The 20,246-nt window shown below is 41.1% G+C and overlaps 1 protein-coding gene across 3 annotated transcripts in view; it reads left to right on the plus strand.

The window, feature by feature from the left end:
* The window catches only part of SH3PXD2B (SH3 and PX domains 2B), a 296,070-nt gene that overhangs the window by 149,157 nt on the left and 126,667 nt on the right, over positions 1-20,246 (plus strand). For all 3 annotated transcript variants that reach the window (XM_073620589.1, XM_073620591.1, XM_073620590.1), the window contains exon 4: positions 18,610-18,686. In XM_073620589.1, coding sequence (XP_073476690.1) covers positions 18,610-18,686 — 77 coding nt within the window. The remainder of the gene's footprint in view (positions 1-18,609; positions 18,687-20,246) is intronic.

Raw genomic sequence — 20,246 nt, forward strand, 5'->3', positions numbered from 1 at the left:
GGACCTCTCAATGTAGATCCTATCCCCCTTTTTATCAAATCGTCCCACACTTTCAAGGTTGATACGACCAAGAAGGGCATATCCCCTTCCCGGGGTCTATATTCCCTCTTAATCCAAGGTAATGATTTCAGTTTTATGTCTGTGACTTCTTCCTCCAGTTTCACCCATTGTTTGTTGTCCATATTATGGAACCAATCCACAATCCTGGTTATAAATATTGATCTGAGGTACAACGAAATGTCTGGGAGAGCCAGTCCACCATCCTTTTTTAGTCTATATAATGTTTTCCTATTTATTCTGGCGCTCTTTTTTGCCCAAATGAAACTTCCTATAGCCTTACGGATTTGATTCATTATGGTTCTTAAGGGATATATAGGTATCGTTTGGAGTATATAAATGATTTTAGGCAGTATATCCATTTTTACAATGTTTATCCTTCCCATCCAGGAAAAGGTCCCTCTATCATAAAGTTGTAGTGTCTTTGTTATTTTACGTATTAGCGGAAGATAGTTAAGTTCCTGTATCTTATTCATCTCTCTAGGGATAAAAATTCCGAGGTATTTAATTGCCTCCTCCTGCCATTTAAATGAAAAGTTTTTTTTTAGGAGCTCAACCAAAGAGTTAGACAGAGAAATATTTAAGGCCTCAGATTTATTATAATTCACCTTAAAATTACTCAAATCTCCAAATCTTTTAAATTCTGCTATTAGATTTGGTATTGTCACCACCGGATTTGTGATGTACAATAACAAGTCATCTGCATATACTGACATTTTATAGTCAATCTGCCCTACCTTGATGCCTTTAATGTCATTATTCTTCCGAATCGCTATTAAGAGGTGTTCCATAACTAATACAAATAAAATTGGGGACAATGGACATCCTTGACGAGTTCCATTGGTGATATTTACTGTATCCGATAACTCCCCATTTGCCCGTATTCTGGCCATTGGATTATGATAAAGGGCCATTATTTTATCCTGCAGTAGGGGACCAATCCCCCACTGCTTTAATGTCTCCCTGAGAAAGCTCCATCCCACCCTGTCAAATGCTTTTTCGGCGTCCACTGCCAACAGGCAGGATGGGATGGAGCGTCTCCGGGCATATTCCACCAGTGTTAATGTTTTAAGCGTATTATCTCTCGCCTCTCGCCCCTTTATAAATCCCACCTGGTTTAGATGTATATGTGCCGGTATTATTGGGGTAAGTCTGTTAGCGATAATCTTTGAATACAATCTAATATCAATATTAGTCAAGGATATTGGCCTATAATTACCACAGAAAGAGGGATCCTTTTCCGGTTTAGGTATGAGTGAGATATATGCCTGTAGGCTATGCGGGACAAACGGTTGAGAGGTAGATACAGAGTTAAACGTTCTTTTAATAATAGGGATTAAGACGTCTTTAAATGTTTTATAAAACCGTGGGGTAAAACCATCCGGGCCTGGGCTTTTCCCTATCACTAATGAATCTATTACTTTTTGTATTTCTATCTCTGAAAATTCTTGTTCTAACTGTTCTATATCTGTTGTTGTTAGTGATGGTAATGCTGTGTCTTTGATATATTGTTGTATATTTTCTTGATATCTTATCGGGTCTGTATTTGCTAATTGGTTTGGTAAATTATATAGATTATTATAAAAAGTATGGAATGCTTTCAAGATACCTTTTGGATCATATATCATTTCATCATTATCTGCTTTGATTTTAACAATGGATGAGGCGTTAATTCGCTGACGTAAAGCTCTTGCCAGTAATTTACCCGGTTTATTGCCATGTTGGTAAAATAACGTACGATTTTTATCCCTAATTTGTAATGTCTGCTCATTAAGTAGATTTTGCAGTTCCGTTTTCTTTTCTGTTAATTCTAATAATACTTCTCTAAGAGGATTTTGCTTATGCTGAGTTTCCAGTTTAGATATTTCCTTCAGGAGGTGGGTCGTTCTATTCCTTTTTGCCTTTTTTAGTCTAGCCCCATGCTTTATGAATAGGCCCCGAACTACGCATTTTAACGCTTCCCATTGGATCAAAAGGGAGGTAGTATCGCTTATATGATCTTTAGAAAAGTTTATTATTGCCCTCTTTATTTCTGAAACGCATACCTCATCAAATAGCAAATTATCATTCAATTTCCAGGTACCTCTTGAGCTCCTCTCCCTGGAAATATCTAATACTAGAAATATCGGTGCATGATCTGACCATATGGCACTGCCAATTTCAGAGGAGGAAGTCACAGCTACTCCCAGCTGATTCATCAGAAAGAAATCGATTCTGTGATAAGTACCATGAACCTTGGAGTGGAACGTATAGTCTCTTTCCAGGGGATGGAGCGCCCTCCATATATCGACCAGATGATGCTTAGCCATTACTTCCCTAAATTTGACTTTATCCTTAGCCTTCTGCATTATTAATGTTGCTGAAGTATCCCTATCATTATCCAATATAAAATTAAAGTCTCCCCCAATTATCGTAATCCCTTCCGCTTTTTCCATAAGATCTGTGATCAATTGTGCTCCTACTTTAGATTGTCCTTGGTTAGGTAAATATACATTAATAAATGTATATTTCTTACCAAATATTAGGAGCTTGAGAAATATTGCCCTACCGTCTCTATTTCTCCATTCTTCCAAAACCTGATGTGGTAATGACTTATGTATCGCTATAGAGGCTCCTCTCGATTTTGAATATGCGAAGGAGTCATGATACCAAGCGTTATAATATCCCTTTTGCAACTTGGGTATATGGTCCGCCCGAAAATGGGTCTCTTGAAAAAAAATCACATTTACTTTTTGTCTGTGGAAAGAGTACAGAACCTGCGCCCTCTTTGCCGCTGAATTTAAACCTCTAACATTATAAGAGCATATTTTAATTGAGTCCATACGGAAAAGGAGAGAGAAAGAAAAGAAAAAAAAAAAAAAAAAGCCACAAATCTGTTACCACTCACCCCAATCAACCCAGCCACACAACCTACTTCTACTCACTATCTATTCGACTCCTTCGAGTCTAACCTTACCAAGTAAGTTCCCTAGATTGGGGAATAAAAGGATATCCTCCCCAGGATTGAACGTGCCTAGCCCAGGCTATATTTTTATTATTCCAAAAAAAAAAAAAAATCCCACGGTATCAATTAAAAAAAAAATAAAAAAAAAACTCCTCTAATCAGGCATATTATATAAACAGTTATAGCCCATATATCCTTAAAGAAAAAAGATAGAATGAAAAAAAAAAAAAAAATATAGAAAAAATTATATATAAAAAAAATAGATTAATAAATAAATTCTGTATCCATTACAAAATTTAGTGGGAGAGGGAAAAAAAAAAAAAAAAAAAAAAAAAAACCATGAACCCCCAAAATAGTCCCCCTATCCCACCCAGTAAGTTAAAGAACCTCAACCGGATCAACTATCTAGTGTGATATACAAAATAGTGCACATATAGGAACAACATTTTCATTTTTCTTGCCTTAACCCCTACCCCAATATATATCAAGCCTTGTACGAATACCTTCAGTGAAAAAAAAAAAAAAAAAAGGGAAAAAAAATCCCCCAACCCCCACGCCCTCCCCACGTCAAATACCAATCAAACCTTGTGCATCACTGGTGCCTAGTGAGTTATAGTGGAATATTGCCAAACATAAAAGAAAAACATGAAAACCCTAAAAAAAAAAAAAAAACCCCTGTCCCACCCAGTAAAGTGTAAACTTGAGGACAGTCAGCCATATCTACTGTCCAGTGTAGAAAAAACATGAACCCCCAAAATGGTCCCCCTATCCCACCCAGTGGGTTAAAAAACCCTCAACCGCATCAGCTATCTAAAGTGATACACAAAATACTGCACATATAGGAACACCATTTTCATTTTTCTTGCCTTAACCCCTTCCGCCATATACATCAAACCATGTACCAATACCTTTAGTGAGAAGAGAGGAAAAAAAAAAAAAAAAAAAAAAAAAAAAAAAAAGGGGGGGGGGGGGATCTCCCGACCCCCACGCCCAAAAAAAAAAAAAACAAAAAAAAAAAAAACACAAAACCCCACCGACCAAACATGATAAAGATAATGTGCATTTAAAAAACTCTGAAAAACTATCAGGAACATATTTTGACTTATAACAAATAATCCATTTCAATCGTTAAAAAAAAAAAAAGATCCTCACCAACCCAACCTACCAAAATAATGTACAATTTTACTCTAAGAAATTATCAGAAACATATTTTGACTTATAACATATAGTCCATCTCAATCATAATACTAACTAACAAATAAAAAGCAAAAAAAAAAAAACAACATTTTAATTTTTCTTCACTTAAACCCTGCCCCAGTATATACCAAAACGTATTCCAATACCTTAAGTGGGAAAAACAAAAAAAAACAAAAAAAAAAAAAAAAAACAACAACAACAAGGACCCCCCCCCCACCCATCCACCACTAAAGCTCTCTATCTTCCTCTATATTGTCTCCAATCCAATCCCTGATATGAATGTGGCCAGTCTGGCAAATGAATCAGGGGTAATTGCAGAAGTCTAGAAAATTCAGGGAGATCATTAATGTCCTGAAAAATAACCCTTCGGCCGCCTTGATGAACAATGACCTGGAAAGGAAAACCCCATCTAAATAGGATTTCCCTTTCCCTCAACACATCCAACAATGGTTTCACTGCTTTTCTTCTTATTAGCGTGTATTTTGACAGGTCCTGCAAAAATATAATCTGCGCACCCTCATATTCAAAATCCCGGTGCCGCCGTGCCGCCATCATAATTTTTTCCTTAACCTGAAAAAAATGTATTCTACAAATCACATCTCTAGGTTTTCCTGAATCATTGACTTTAGGGCCTTGGATTCTGTGGACTCTGTCGATCTCTATTTCTGTCTCCCCTGGACGCTCCAGCAATGAATTAAATATATTTTGGAGAGTTTTCCCAAGGTTCTCTACATTCACAGTCTCAGGAAGTCCTCTGACTCTTATATTGTTTCGTCTACTTCTATTTTCGAGGTTGTCCGTGATATTTATTATGTAGCTCAAGTATCGATCGTGTTCTATCTTTTTCTCTTCTAATAAAATCATTTTTTGATCCAGATTTACAATTTTAGTGTCCATGTCCATGATCTTATTTTGCATATCAGTCAGAGATGTTTTCAACGTTTGTATTTCAGATTTATAAGAGGATTCTAATCTGTGTATGTATTTATCCATATCTTCCCTGGTTGGTAGAGCTTTTATATATGTCTGTAAATTCCACATGGGGCCTCCTTCTGCTCCCTCCATATCCATCATAAGAAGCTGTGTGTGCTCACTAGGGCTACTACTTGTTCCATGCTCTACTTCTCCAGCTGGAGATGAGAAATTTAGCTCAGTTAGAATAGAGCTATTTTGTTGATCCTGTGGTTGTTGAAAAAAACCTTTAATATCTGACTTTTGTGCTGATGCGGGTTTAGGGGGATATTTAGCTGACCCCCCCAATGATCCCCTTTTTGTTTTCTGGGAATGCGTGCTTTTAGGAGGCATGCTATATTTAAGGTATACAGCTATAAGGGAGTAAAGCTCTCACTTGAACCCAAATTTTACCGCCCTTATTTCACTATGTATACTGTCTCTTTTAGAGTTCGTTTCAACAAATGTAATATTCCTTTACCTCATTTAACAGAACCAAATCAGGTAATGTTCATCAGATCAGATATTAATAAATAAAAAGGCACTTTTTACCTTGCCATATCCGACTTCTTATAGCCTCTAGTAGAGTACCTTGTATATATCTGGAATAACACTATTCCCCACTGCTGTTATGGAGACTCTTGAGAAAAAATCATCCAGGGTTATATCAGTAACACTGTTACCTCTGCACTCCGTGGGGATTAGTTTTTCCCTTTTCTTTTCCTCCTTTTTCTTTCCTTTTTCTTCTGTCTCCACTCCTTCCTTCCTCTCTCAACAAAAAATAGAAGAGAACTTTCTGCACACGTGGACTCTCCCTCCACCCGGTCTGTGGGATCCCTCTCTCCGAGCGGTTGAATGAACGCGGTGGAGCTCGAATCGGAAGGACTCGGCGGGACTCAGTTTAGCTCGTGCTTTCACGGTGAGACTCGGATCTAGCCGCTCATTCTCACCACTTCCTCCTTCCACAACACCTCGTCCTCGATCGTCCGTGGATCCAATAGCCTAACACCAGGGCTTGAGAGCAGGAAAGGGCACAAAGACAGGCAGCTGGCTTGGAGAATTGTTTGTTCAGCAGTGTGCTGTATGGGAGGACTGGGGAGGTCTATGGAATCATTAAAGACATGCAACAGCTGATTGCCTGGGCTAGTGGAGCGAACTCACTGCACGTCCATCCTGGTCAGTTCCTCCTCCCCCAATGTAAGTATTCCCGTGACCGCCTGGCTTACATTCTTGATTATGGTATTCCCCATCTACTGTGTATGGTTATTTGTTATTTGTGGGTCACTGTTTGGTTTATTGTCTGTTTCATAGGCGTGCGCACAGGGTGTGCCAGGTGTGCCTGGGCACACCCTAATCACCCCATGTGGTGCAGATTCCCCCTGTTTAGACCCCTGATATTCCACCAAAGCCCCCTACTGGGGTTCCTAAAAAGTTGTAAAAAAACTAAAATTGTAAAAAATAATAAAAAATAAAAATAAAAACGACTGACACTGTCCACTACCTTACTGACACCATCCACTGCCTTACTGACACCATCCTATGGTCTTTCTTTCTGAGCAGGACTATAAATATATTTTCGTTTAGACAGTAGTCTTTGATGGACTATTCCACACTATTATTAGATCTGCTGACACCTGTTGTAATGGTCAAAAAAAAAAAAAAAAAAAAAATGAATGCACATTTATTTACAGGTAAAAAAAAGTACATTATTTTTTTTTTTTTTTTTTTGGAGCAGGTCTCCTGCAGACCTGTCAGTGTATCTGTGTGCCTGTACATCCCATATGGGCAAGCAGATACAATGATAGGAAGAATCAATGAACTAGTGCCGTGGTAGTTCATTGAGAACTACAAGCCGACACCCCTAAAGGATGTCGGGCTTGTAGGTCATTTATACACAGAGCTGTGCGAATAAATGACATGGCTGTAAAGACGAAGCCCAGCTATGCTAATTTAAAAAAGTGACAGCTAGTACAGGGAATTTCTCCCCCGTACTGCTGTCACAGGAGGGGGGGAGGGGGATCGGGCATCGGCTTCAGCATTGGAAACATGTTACATGTTCCATCTTAAAAACGGTTTGAACATGTAACATGTTCCAAAAGGCTTGTGGGACCACAGCTGGGGTGACCATAGCTGGGGTGACCATATCATGTATGGTGCACATGTACTAGAACCAAAGGAAGGAGGGCAATAAATCTAGTATATATATTTTATTTTATTTTTTTAAGGAAACAGAGAAAGACTGTTCGGAAGTATATTCAGATACCACAAACAAAGATCTGCCCGCGATCCTAAATTGTAAGAGAACCTGTGATTGGGATCTTATATTGCCTAGCAGCCCTTGTTTCTTAAAATAAGGATCTACTTGCTTGCATCTCTAGAACATCTTTACTCTGCTCTGGAATTACAAAAACCTAAATTACAAATAGCCACAGTTTTCTAATTGACTTTAGTTAATGCTCCCTTCTGCACTTTATATAGCAGGGTCTCTTGTGATCTTGTATCCAGAAAGGGTCTTCGTATAGGTGCCTTCTATGTGGACCAGCACAATGGGAAAAGGTCCTACTAACTTGTCAGGAAACTTGCTTGGAGTTGATTCAGCAGTCTGTATTTGTACTTTCTTCCTGACCCACTTCTGGGGCATCAACGACTTTGTTCTGGGAGAATGGTGTGCATTCCATGACCATCTGCCTGAGGTCAAGGAGAGTGAGTTGGACGTTTGCTCGGGAACAGCAGGGAGGCCTTCTGTGAGGTATTGGACCTCCGCTGTTTCCTCGCATCTTTGAGTTTGGAGCTGACTGTACTAGATGGGCACCCAGTTGGCTCCTTCACTGCCTTTCCAGTTAGCAGCTTCTGTAGCACCTTCAGGACTTCTGGATAGAAGCTCTGTAACTCCAAGACTTTTTTCTGTGGTGTCAGGTGGAGTACTTCTGTTGGAAACATGCGGTAATCCCCCTTCTCTATTCTAGTAGTGTATACTGTACATACAATAGGTCACTTAGTCTGTTTTGAAGTCCATTATAAACACTTTCTGGTCAGGAACGAGTGCTGTTACCACTTGATGGGTTTGCTCTTCTTCCAGATGTCTCAATGGATATCAGCCGCCATGCTTGATGCCAGTCAGTCGTCCTGCTCCTCACACTATTGAATTGCAGTGACTGAGTCCACGTTGGCTGTTTTCTGGCTCATTGTCTTGGTAATGTTCCTAGAACAGAGAACTTCCAGACGAGAAACCCCACATGTAGTGCTTCTCTCTTCTGTGCCTCAAATCTAAGAACAACCTCAGCCCCTCTGATACACCTAGCGGATTGAAAGTTACAACAAGCACTTATAGGAACGCCAGTGCAGATACATTTTTTAACTTGGTTGTGAGTTAGTACCAGGAAATATACAGAAGACCGTTTAGTGGTAAATTAACTCAATGTATTGGTAGGGGTTAGAATACATGGTGGTTTGAGCATAAATGAACACACAGAGGGTAGCTTCTGACACAGTCCACTAGACCATAGACTATAGACTAGACTAGACTAGACTATAATCACTATGCCAAGGTAACTTAGAAAAGAGTTCTGTACCACTAGACTGGAATCAACAAATCAGCAAAGCCAGTAAATAAACAGTGCAAATAAGCATTAACTGCAATGTGAATAATACTGTAATTAATCTAGAGTGCACTTTAGGAGAATGGCTAGGATATGGTTCAATTTCCCATGAGAGGTAACTCTTAGCATATGCAATAGGTAAGGTCTCTGAGTAACAGCTGCAAAGCGATAGTCTTTAGGCCCAACTCTTTAGCCGGCTAGCTTTGGGGCCCAGTTGTACCAATGGTGGACATAAGAATATTCCCAGTCGAGCCTGCAGGCAGCAATAAGGGTACTAGATGGCTGTATGGTCAGTTCTTAAAGGACTCAGTCTCTTAAGCAGCAAATAGTAAAGTCCCACAGTAGCTGCTTATCAGTCTCGGTGATATTGAAGCTTCTCATCTGGAACCACTCAATGGGTACTCCACACACTGCTCACAGGTGGCTGGCTGTTGGCACATCTGGGCTCAGCACTTCAGATCCTGCTCAGGCCAACATTCTGCAGCAGTGATGGTGAACACTGGACAGCGATGTGCAATCTTCAGGGCTCCCTGATGGCAAGAGGAAGCTGTGTCCTGTACACCTTGAGAAAATGTAGCTCTTTGCCATCCTTCTGCCAGTCTCCCTCTGGGAAATGCAATTTAAAAGCTCTTGATTGCAGTTGGGTCTCTCTCTTCTAGACTACAATTCACAGCAGTGCTGCCTGACTCAGTCTATTGAACTCTTCCTGCTCAGCAGCTCCCTCCTTCTGCTGATATAATGTAGCTATTAACCAGTTCAGCACTGTAGAGCAGCAGCTACAGAGAGCAGTTGCAACCAGCGTTTAAGTCACTCTCCATTCTGAGCCAAGCACCTGGCTACATCTACAAAGCTATTATATGTTATGCTAAAAAGGAAAGGCAAGCAAAGTGAAGCACAATTTTAAATTAAAGCAATCTTTCGAGGATGCTTTTTTTAAGACTTTAAGTTTTATTTATAGGTATGCTATAAAGTCAAATGTAAATACAGCAAGTACTTGGAGGTTGTGTCCTTTTTTAAATGCATATGCAGCATAAGAAAATGCTTCATAGGCATAGTTGGCTCTCACTTTTCAAAGTCAAATGTCTTAGTAAATGGTTAATTTGTACAATGAAGAAACCATTGTTCATTGTCCAAAAATGAACCATTAATGCATTGCTGTCCTGACCTCCTGAGTATTCCTGTAGTGTCTGGATTGATGACATTGTTTGCCTTTGTAACAGGAGTGGAGGTGAAATTAGGACATAGCCTTTCCCATTCTCCCTAATATATGTGAAAAACATCAGCTTTTCATAAAACCGCTTACAAAGTTTAAAATGAATCATTCTAATGCAACCATCTCTTGAAAGGCGTGATAAAAAACAGAACTTACATTTAAATTCCCACAATGCAAAAATACATTAAATTGACATTTTATATGTCAACCAACCCTAACAGCTTATTCCGTTAGGAATCAATAATTTATGCATTACATATGTGTCCAAACTTGTGATTACTGCAGATAAGAGAAAGCGAGCCAGAGGATTGTTTAGAGGAAACTAGAACCCTATATAGTCCCTGTCTGAGACTCTCAAAGTTTAATTGTCATCTCTGGGTGTAATTTGATTTAAATATGCTACTTGTTTGTAGATTAAAATTTGAAAGCATATCTTTCATTTTTGTGGCGAAGTTTACCTAATAGATCTTTTAACATGTAGAAAAGCATATTGAAAGAATTGCACATTAGACTTAGATGCACAACAGCATAGATGCAGTACATGTCAAAAACATCACTGTAATTTCAAGTCCTATGAAGAACTATTCCACCAGTGCTTTTTACAGAGGAAAAACAGACGTGTACAATACAATAAAGCTTTTAATCATGGGACAGCAACACCATCACAAATGCACACATGATCTTAGCTGTATGCGGTTGAATTAGACTCCTGCAATATAGTAGGTTTATACCAGAAGTAAAGAGGGGGGGGGGGGGGGTGGCAACTATGCAGACTGTACAACCCCTACAATCATGAGCCTGAGCATCAATCCAAGAAGACCAGATCTTGTCAGTTTTGGTCGGGCCATTCTGTCTTTCATATGTAAGCCTATACAACGGCAGTACTCTATCAACACGGGCACACCAGTCAGATGAGGTAAGAATATTGGGAGGTTTCCAACGGAGTAGGATTTCCCGTCTGGCATTAAAGGTTACATAGAATAGGAACAATTTGATCTGTTGACCTACGACTACAATTTCCATTATTCCCAGTAATAAAAAATGAGTCAAGTTGTATGTCAGCTTTACAGATCCTGTAACATTCACACAAACTGAATAATATATACTGGTTATATTTACCAAAAAAAGTAGCAGAATCCATTTTGGCCTAAATTTTATGAAAAAAGATGATTTATTTGCAAATCTCTATCTGTCTCAAAAAAAGATATAAATGTCAGTTGGGTATCGTGTTGCATGCCTGAGTAATTGTCATTAAAAGTGTAACAGTGCTGAAAATTGGACTGGAAGGGGTGAAAGTGTCCGAATTTGAGGTGGTTAAAGTGATTGTAAAGTCTTGTTTTTTTTTCAAAAAATAACAAACATGTTATAATTACCTTCTGTGCACTTGGTTTTGCACAGAGCAGCACGGATCCTCCTCTTCTTGGGTCCCTCTTTGCTGCTCCTGGCCCCTCCCTGCTATCGAGTGCCCCAACAGTCAGCAGCTTCCTGTGGGGGCACTGGAGCTGAGTCACAGCTCCGTGTGTCCATTCAGACACTGAGCCCCGGCCCCACCCCTCTCTCCCCTGATTGACTGACTTTGATTGACAGCCGTAGGAGCCAATGGCGCCGCTGCTGTGTCTCAGCCAATCAGGAGTGTCACGGACGGCTTAGACATTTGTGGACATCGCTGGGGAGAGATGAGGCTCGGGTAAGTAATTAGGGGGTGCTGGGGCAGCTGCTACACACAAGATGTTTTATCTTAATGCATAGAATGTGTGCATGGACACATAGGCGAACATGGAGGGGAGTTTACAGGCAGAGAAAAAAAAAAAAAGCTCAAATGCCTGAAGAAGCAGCTTTTTTGAGCTGCAGTGTGCATGAGAATAAAACATGCAAGTTAAAGAGGAACTGCAGTCTGCTCACACAATTTGTAATAGACATCTTTGCCATTCTGAAGCTTCCCTCCAACCACTTTGCACTTTTATTTTATATATACTGTGATTCTGTACTTGCCAAATATGCTGCAGAAATCTCCCTCCACTGAGTTTGGCTGCAGACATTTCAACTGTGGGCAGCTGAAGCTGCTGCCTGTTCACTTCCTGGATTTACACAGAGGCACACCTCTAGCTCTGCAGCTCTCATTGGCTTCTTATGACTCCCCCTCCCCCCCTCCATTCCTGGCAAACTCTTACGAGAGAGAGCGAGAGAGAGAGAGAGCTGTGCATGATGTCATAAGTCTAGGCTTTTTATCAGACAAGAAACAGGAAGTGGGCTGTATAAGGTATTTTCTGGCAGAAAAAAAATGTTACTATCCAAAGTTAAAACAACAAGAGCAGAAGATTTAATAGATGGAAAGATGAAAAAAATGACTGAAGCTCCGCTTTAACTTTGAATGGGCTGCCTAAAAGACCACAGCAGAAATCGCTCTTGCGGCATCTTAGCTAGCACCGTCTATAACATTAGGCAATGTTTGCACCATACCCCAGCGGTTCTGGATGTGCATCTAGTCAGTGGGGTGTTAAGCAATGATTTGCATGGCCCCGTTTACTATCCTGAAAAGAGGAATAGTCCTCTTATTTTTGGGATATGTGATGGAATGAGACTTGAATGAGAATTCCTTTTGGTTCATAAAGGCTTTACTGTTCTGTGCACTGATTGGACTGAGGGCTTTTTGATGGCTTTAGTCCAGGGGTCTCAAACTGGTGGCCCTCCAGATGTTGCGGAACTACAAGTCCTATCATGCCTCTGCCTGTGGAAGTCATGCTTGTAACTGTCAGACTTGCAATGCCTCATGTGACTTGTAGTTTCGCAACAACTGGAGGGCCCCAGTTTGAGACCCCTGCTTTAGGCCCCTCTCACACTGTAACCTGTATTGTTTTACTGGCACTAATCCTAGTCAGTTTGTTTTGTTAAAGTAGTAGTGGTATTCTTAAAGCCTAGTACACACCAGCAGGGGTGAACTAAAAAAACAGATACAGTTCAGGAGGAGCAGCTGTACTAGCTATCTGACATTAGCACAGCGATCTCCCCTGCTGTGCTATTGTGTTCCGATAGGGGGACAGCCCCCCTACCAAAATCATCTGGTCAGCACTCTCAGTCATCGGCTGAGAGCGCTGATCAGGAGCCAGTTGGCTGACCTTTTTCGGTCATGCCCCTTTGACAGAAGCCGGACTGACTCCAGTACACACGGCCCAAATGTCGGACGGTTTCTATTGAACCAGCCGATGCTGCCCGACATTTGGGCGTGTGTACTAGGCTGTAAATGCACCCACTGTAGGCTTTGTCATGTCCCTCCTTCTACTAGTCAAGGGTCTTCTGTGCAGGGGTTTAAATAGGCTTTTTTCATCAGTGCCGCCCATTAGTGCCCATCAGTGCTGCCTATTAGTACCCATCAGTGCAGCATAATAGTGCCTCCTCATCAGTGCCACCCCATCAGAGCCCATGAGTGCCGCCCCATCAGAGCCCATGAGTGCCGCCCCATCAGAGCCCATGAGTGCCGCCCCATCAGAGCCCATGAGCGCCGCCCCATCAGAGCCCATGAGCGCTGCCCCATCAGAGCCCATGAGCGCCGCCCCATCAGAGCCCATGAGCGCCGCCCCATCAGAGCCCATGAGCGCCGCCCCATCAGAGCCCATGAGCGCCGCCCCATCAGAGCCCATGAGCGCCGCCCCATCAGAGCCCATGAGCGCCGCCCCATCAGAGCCCATGAGCGCCGCCCCATCAGAGCCCATGAGCGCCGCCCCATCAGAGCCCATGAGCGCCGCCCCATCAGAGCCCATGAGCGCCGCCCCATCAGAGCCCATGAGCGCCGCCCCATCAGAGCCCATGAGCGCCGCCCCATCAGAGCCCATGAGCGCCGCCCCATCAGAGCCCATGAGCGCCGCCTCATCAGAGCCCATAAGCGCCGCCTCATCAGAGCCCATAAGCGCCGCCTCATCAGAGCCCATAAGCGCCGCCTCATCAGAGCCCATAAGCGCCGCCTCATCAGAGCCCATAAGCGCCGCCTCATCAGAGCCCATAAGCGCCGCCTCATCAGAGCCCATAAGCGCCGCCTCATCAGAGCCCATAAGCCCCGCCTCATCAGAGCCCATAAGCGCAGCCTCATCAGAGCCCATTAGTGCAGCCTCATCAGCGCACATCAGTTTTTTGTTTTTTTTAGTAAAATAAAAAAAAACAGCAGTGATTAAATACCACCAAAAGAAAGCTCTATTTTGTGTGAAGAAAATTATTAAAAATTAATTTGGGTACAGTCTTGCGTGACCGCGCAATTGTCATTTAAAGTGCGACAGCGCTGAAAGCTGAATAATAGCCTGGACAGGAAGGGGGTGAAAGTGCCCAGTATTGAGGTGGTTAATATAGTACAGTTATTGTATGTAGATAGATTTAGTTTTGCTTGTTGCTAAGAATTGCTCTTTAAGATTGTTTACCTGCGAAATCCTTAGAGATTTTTATTTTCAGCACTGTTTCTAACATTTAATATTGTATCCTTCCAGAACTATTAATAGCCTAAGGTTGCATTAAAAAAAGGATATGTTTGGTATGTTTTGTTGAATATTCAGTTATAGACTTTTAGAGGCCATTCACACCAGCTGCTGCGTTTCAATGCAGGAAGTTGGTGTGTGTTGCAGTGCAGGCAGTGGAATAGCGCCCATGTAGTCCCACTACACCTGGTGTGAATGTACCCTTATAACGATTCATAAACTCAAAATGCAGAATTCCTAGAAGTTCTATATATACCACCCACCCCAGGCATATATATTTAGTCAGTCACCCCCCCTTGCCACCACTGCTGAAGCGTTCCCACCTGTGTAAGCTCTGGTGTTGGAGACAGAAAAGGGGATGACATAATTTTACCCTCACCCCAGGTGACGGTATTCGTTCTAGGGATCAGCTGCTTTTGCGCAAGTGCTATTAAATAGGAAAGAATATGTTTGCCCCATGGCCAAAGCACTACTTTGTTACCAGTAGGCTAGTTCGGTAGTGCAGAAAGACTGTGAGGGAGCATTGTGGGATCAGTATACATGCCTGGGGGAGACACGTGAGCTGTGTGCAGACACTGTCACCTTGCCCTAAATAGGTAGCATGAAAGTGTTTCTTTAAGTAGGATGGAGAAGAGTTTGTTATTTGTTTGGGTTCATGCGACATGGGGTACTCATTGTAGGATTTTTGAGAAGTTTTAACCCTTATACTCTATCCAAAACCAAACGTGGGTTCAACTTTCTTGTTGAAATGTGTGTGTGTGTGTGTTTGTGTGTGTGTGGGGGGGGATGAACACATTGAAAAACAGAGCAGGGCATGGGTCCAGTGAGTGGATGGAAAAGCCAACAAAAGCAGGAGAAGTGTGCATGAGTACTTCTCATTCAGAATCCATCTGGAAGATATGAAAGCTCTTTACTACATAACTCCACAATAGAAACAATCTCTGATCTTGAGGCCATGGTATAATGTCAAAAGAAATTGAGTACTCTATCCAGGAGCATGGGGAAAGCTGACTCTTTGCGGAGCTTGGGTACTTTAGGATCATATTCACTTACGTGAAAGAAAAAAGTAATCTAAAGATAGTCGGATTGGCTCAGCAGCTGCAGCTTTGCCAGTGGTGGGGAAGTAGATCTACGTTAAGTAGTTCTACGTTTTTAGAAACCGCTGCTACTTATTGGTAGTTCTGTGCCTCTGTTCTCTTTAAAGTGTAATTAAGGGCGCAATAAAAAATAAAATATCAGTGACTAGCTTTAACGCAAGAGGTTTTGTTTTCTAAGTAAAAGTGATAAGGATGGACCCGCGCCGTGGAGAAAAATAAAATTGTAAATAAATTGCAAATAAATTATAAAATAAATACAAAATGTACATACACACTCACCCACATGTACATATGTAATAGGGATGCCACTGTAGTGCAGGGTGAACACCCCAAAAAAATGACAACAGAAAAAATATATACTCAGTGCTGCCTCTCTCAATCATAAATGTGTGCATACACTCACATCAAATATGTGTCATATGACAACATGTGTAACAAAGTGCCAATATAGTGCAAAAAAAGGGCATACAATAAAGTTCAAAAATTCAAAAAAATTACAGAATAAGGTGCAAACAATAAAGTTCATCAAGTGTGAGGTGCAAGGCTGGTGACACATTGATGTAATCTTGGTGACTTCCTGTGCTCCCCTCCTGGATCCCCACTCACCAGATAAAGATGAATAATACACCTGTGTATATCAAGATGGTGTCTCCTGTCCAGCAGATATGTAGTTAGGTTGTGCCTCAGAGAATGGAATCTCCTCTCCTTCACCACTTGACTCTAGATCCTACATACTTTACTTAGTCAAAGATGATCGGAGTAGTAAAGTTAAAAGTGAAGAGAAGAGGGCATATAGTGTAATACTGCAAGGTTTATTAAAAGGTTTAAAATCATCAAAAAAATGAAATATATGATGCAGTCAGTCACTAGCAAAACGCAAGAGGTTTTGTTTTCTAAGTCCCTCTGCCACATAGTTTTATTGCCTTTTGATCCCGCCAGTAGATCTGGTAATTTTCTGCTTCCTGTAATAGGGTGATGATGCTGTTATTTCTTATGCCCCGTACACACAAGCGGGTTTTCCATTGGAAAAAACTTGGATGGTTTTTCCGACGGAATTGCGCTCAAGCTTGGCTTGCATACACGTGGTCACACAAAAGTTCTCTGAACTTTCGACTGTCAAAAATGTGGTGACATACAACACTACGATGAGCCAAGAAAATGAAGTTCAATGCTTCCGAGCATGCGTCGAATTGTTTCTGAGCATGCGTAGGAATTTTGCACTTCGGAATTTGTACAGACGATCGCATTTTCGGATAGGAACTTTTCCCGACCGAAAAATAGAGAACATGCTCTCAATCTTTTGCTGGCTGGAATTCCACCAGCAAAAGACCGATAGGACATACACACGGTCGCATTTTCCGACAAAAAGCTCTCATCGGAGTTTTGCTGGCGGAATTTCCGATCGTGTGTACACGGCATAAGGGTTATTAGCACAGCAGCATTGTCACTCTGTAGACAGGGTAGTCTCAGACTGACATGTACTGTAGTTTTAAATGGCCTTTTAGTAAAAGACAGTAAAGCACAGCTCCAGATCACTTTTTTTTTTTTTTTTTTACAATTGCAGCAACAGGTTTTCTTTTTTTTTTTTTTTTTTAGAGAGAAATTTTAAAGAAGAGTTCCAGGTAGGAATATTTTATGCAGTTACATTGGTTCAGCTTGGACCATTGTAACTATGCATAATACCATACCTGGCTGATACCCCTGGAAGCTAGAAATCACTGAAGTAGACGCCGTTATACCAGTGATCTCCACATGCTTCTGAGTCCCGTACTGAAGGGCTGCCCTGCTGCATCCTGAACACTGGAAGTCTGTGCAAGCTAATGGCTTGCATTCATGATTGGACAATATGCAGAGCGTGACATTACCGCTCTGCCTCTCCACCCCTCTAATCAGAGAATGCTTTGCATTTATTCCGAAAATGCGATGTATTCTCTGGATGATGTCCGTGCTGAGCGGCCAACCTCCTGTGTTTAGAATGCAGCAGGGCAGGACCCGGAAGCAAGTGGAGATCACTGTATTAGAGGTATCTACTTCAGTGATTTTCAGCTTCCAGGGGCCAGGTGTGGTATATTCATAGTTACATTGGTCCAAGCTGGACCAATGTAATTATGTATAAAATGCCACACCTGGAACTCCTTTTTTAGGTCATATGAATAAAAGCTGACCAGTATTATCATCCATCGGTGGTAAATGGTTGGTCCCAACCTCTAACTGAAACCTGACAGCTGGACAGCTTGGCCTGTTGATGTAAGTGGAAAAATGGATCTAATGGCAGGGTCAACAGGTAGCAAAACTATGTTACAGGGAGCAAAAGCAGATTTGCTTTTTTGACAGACTGCATCATCTGTGTATTTTTTTTATTTGTTTAACCATTTTCTGACCGCAATATTTTTTTTTTTTACCCCAGATCTCTTCATAAGGAGGACCTGTCATTCTTTCTGTTACAAGGGATGTTTAGATTCCTTGTACTAGGAATAAAAGTGATTTAAAAAAAAATAAAGGGACAATGTAAAAATAAAATAAATCAGAAAAAAAATGTAAAGTGCCCCCATCCATCTGTGCTTGCGCAAACGCATACATAAGTTGCACACGCATATGTAATTGGTGTTCGCACCACACATGTGAGATATCGCTGTGAACGTTAGAGCGAGACCATTCATTCTAGCACTAGACCTCCTCGGTAACTCTAAACAAGTAACCTGTAAGGGCATTCCACAAGCGTGCGCAATTTTAAAGCATGACATATTAGGTATTGATTTACTCTGCGTAACATCATCTTTCATACTATACAAAAAAATTGGGGTATATATTGTTTTAGTTTTTTAAATTCATTAAAATTAATTTTTTTCCCCCCCCAAAAAAACGCTGCGCAAATACTGTGTGGCATAAAGTGCAATGATCACCATTTTATTCCCTAGAGTCTCTGCTAAGAAAAAATATGTTTGGGGTTATAAGTAGTTTTCTAGCAAAAAAAAAATTGATTTAAACTTGTAAACAAAAAGTGCCAGAAAAAGCCTGGTCTTCAAGTGGACTGTGGAACTGTGCATCGGTATCAGTCATAGAAGATCTAACTTTTCTTTATTTCCTTTAGGAAAAATTCTGTTCCGGAGAAGTCACATACGTGATGTAGCAGTGAGACGCCTGATACCCATTGATGAATATTGCAAGGTGAGTTAAATCTTTGTAAAGTGACTTTCTGAAAACTGGGAATAAAGGGAAAGTTGTGACAACCATACAATGGAGATAGTTGGCATGAAGCATTTTGCAGCTGCTTCAAAGGTAAACTATAATGTTCGAGTATTTTTGGGTACACATTACTGTTTTAGAACTATGTGTATACAGTCATTATTTTATAAATAAACATTGAATACACCATAAGATTCCCAAAGCACTATGGATTATCGGGCAGCACAGCAGAAGCTGCCTTTCTGATTGAAACCTTGAATGCAGCTATGGGATATGGGATGATTCACATTTGTGTATAAATTTCAGCTTAAAATAGTATTAAACACTCAGAAGTTTTTTAGCTTAACTTACTGAACATATTAAAGTAAATATTCCCCCAGTAAACTATTTGTTAAAATTCGTATCTCAACACTTGCAGTTTACAAACTTTTAATGTTGCTGGCTCTTGCTCTCTGTGTTGCTTCCCTGAACTTCCAGCCCTCACAGGAAAGAATGATACTAAACACATTGATTTAAGAGTTTCACAAAACAGCTACATTCGAGGCATGCATGATAACTGTCACAAGAGCTTGTGCTCATAACTGAACTGTCAATTCATCAAATGGATGGTGTCATAACTGGTCACACGTGCAGAACAATGGCAGCTGCAGAGGAAACAGAGGCTAAGATGTCAGCTTCCTTGGCTGTAACGAAGAGGAGCGTTTAGTTCAACTTTAACACCGAACAGCGCAGTCTGAAGTCTGTTAGCTTGGAAAAAGGACATTGGAAGAAGGGAGGGATGAGCAGGGGAGTGCCTTGCTATCCTAGGCTATGGAGCTGTGTGTTTCTGCTGATGCGCACAGTACAAAATTGCTACAAAAAAATTACCAACAAGCCAGTGAATGAATCAAGGCTGCCTTTCTGTTAAACCAAGCTGCAGGTTTTTATTGTGCAGCATTACAACCTTGGGCACAGTGTGGGTCAGCCACTGGCATCCTAACAGCAAATGACGTAATTGGTTGATGTCACAGCATTCTCCTTGTTTGCCCCTGCCCCTCTCTAACAGTACTAGGGTCACATTAGTAGAGAGAGGGAGAGAAACTGAGGAAGAAAGGGAAATCCTAGAATACTAACTCGTACCAGTGTACGAAGGTGGAGAAATAAATCACCCTTAATGTTGGGTGGCCCACATGTGTGGATGCAACTGCAATATGTAAAATTATTCATTTAGTTTCATATATTTTAGAATGGGGTGCCTTGAGAATGTGCATCATTTTAAAGAATGCGTTGACTTAAAAAAGGTTGAGAAACTCTGGTATAGGCAAATACAACTCTAGTCCCTCCATGCAGAGGTGCCTTCATAGTATATTGCAAGAGAAAGGAGCCACCCTGAAACAGGAAACCTGGGCAGAGGTTATAGCACCAGCTTAAATTGGAATATAGGCAGGAATTGAAGGATTAAAAGATAAACAAGTGATCAAGATAAGTGATTCAATCTGCTGCTGTAAGTGCTGATCATCGATAGCCCATCATTACAAAAAACACTTGTTGCATTCTTCACAC

The sequence above is a fragment of the Aquarana catesbeiana genome, linkage group LG03, assembly GCF_042186555.1.
Source record: "Aquarana catesbeiana isolate 2022-GZ linkage group LG03, ASM4218655v1, whole genome shotgun sequence".
Lineage (NCBI taxonomy): Eukaryota > Metazoa > Chordata > Amphibia > Anura > Ranidae > Aquarana > Aquarana catesbeiana.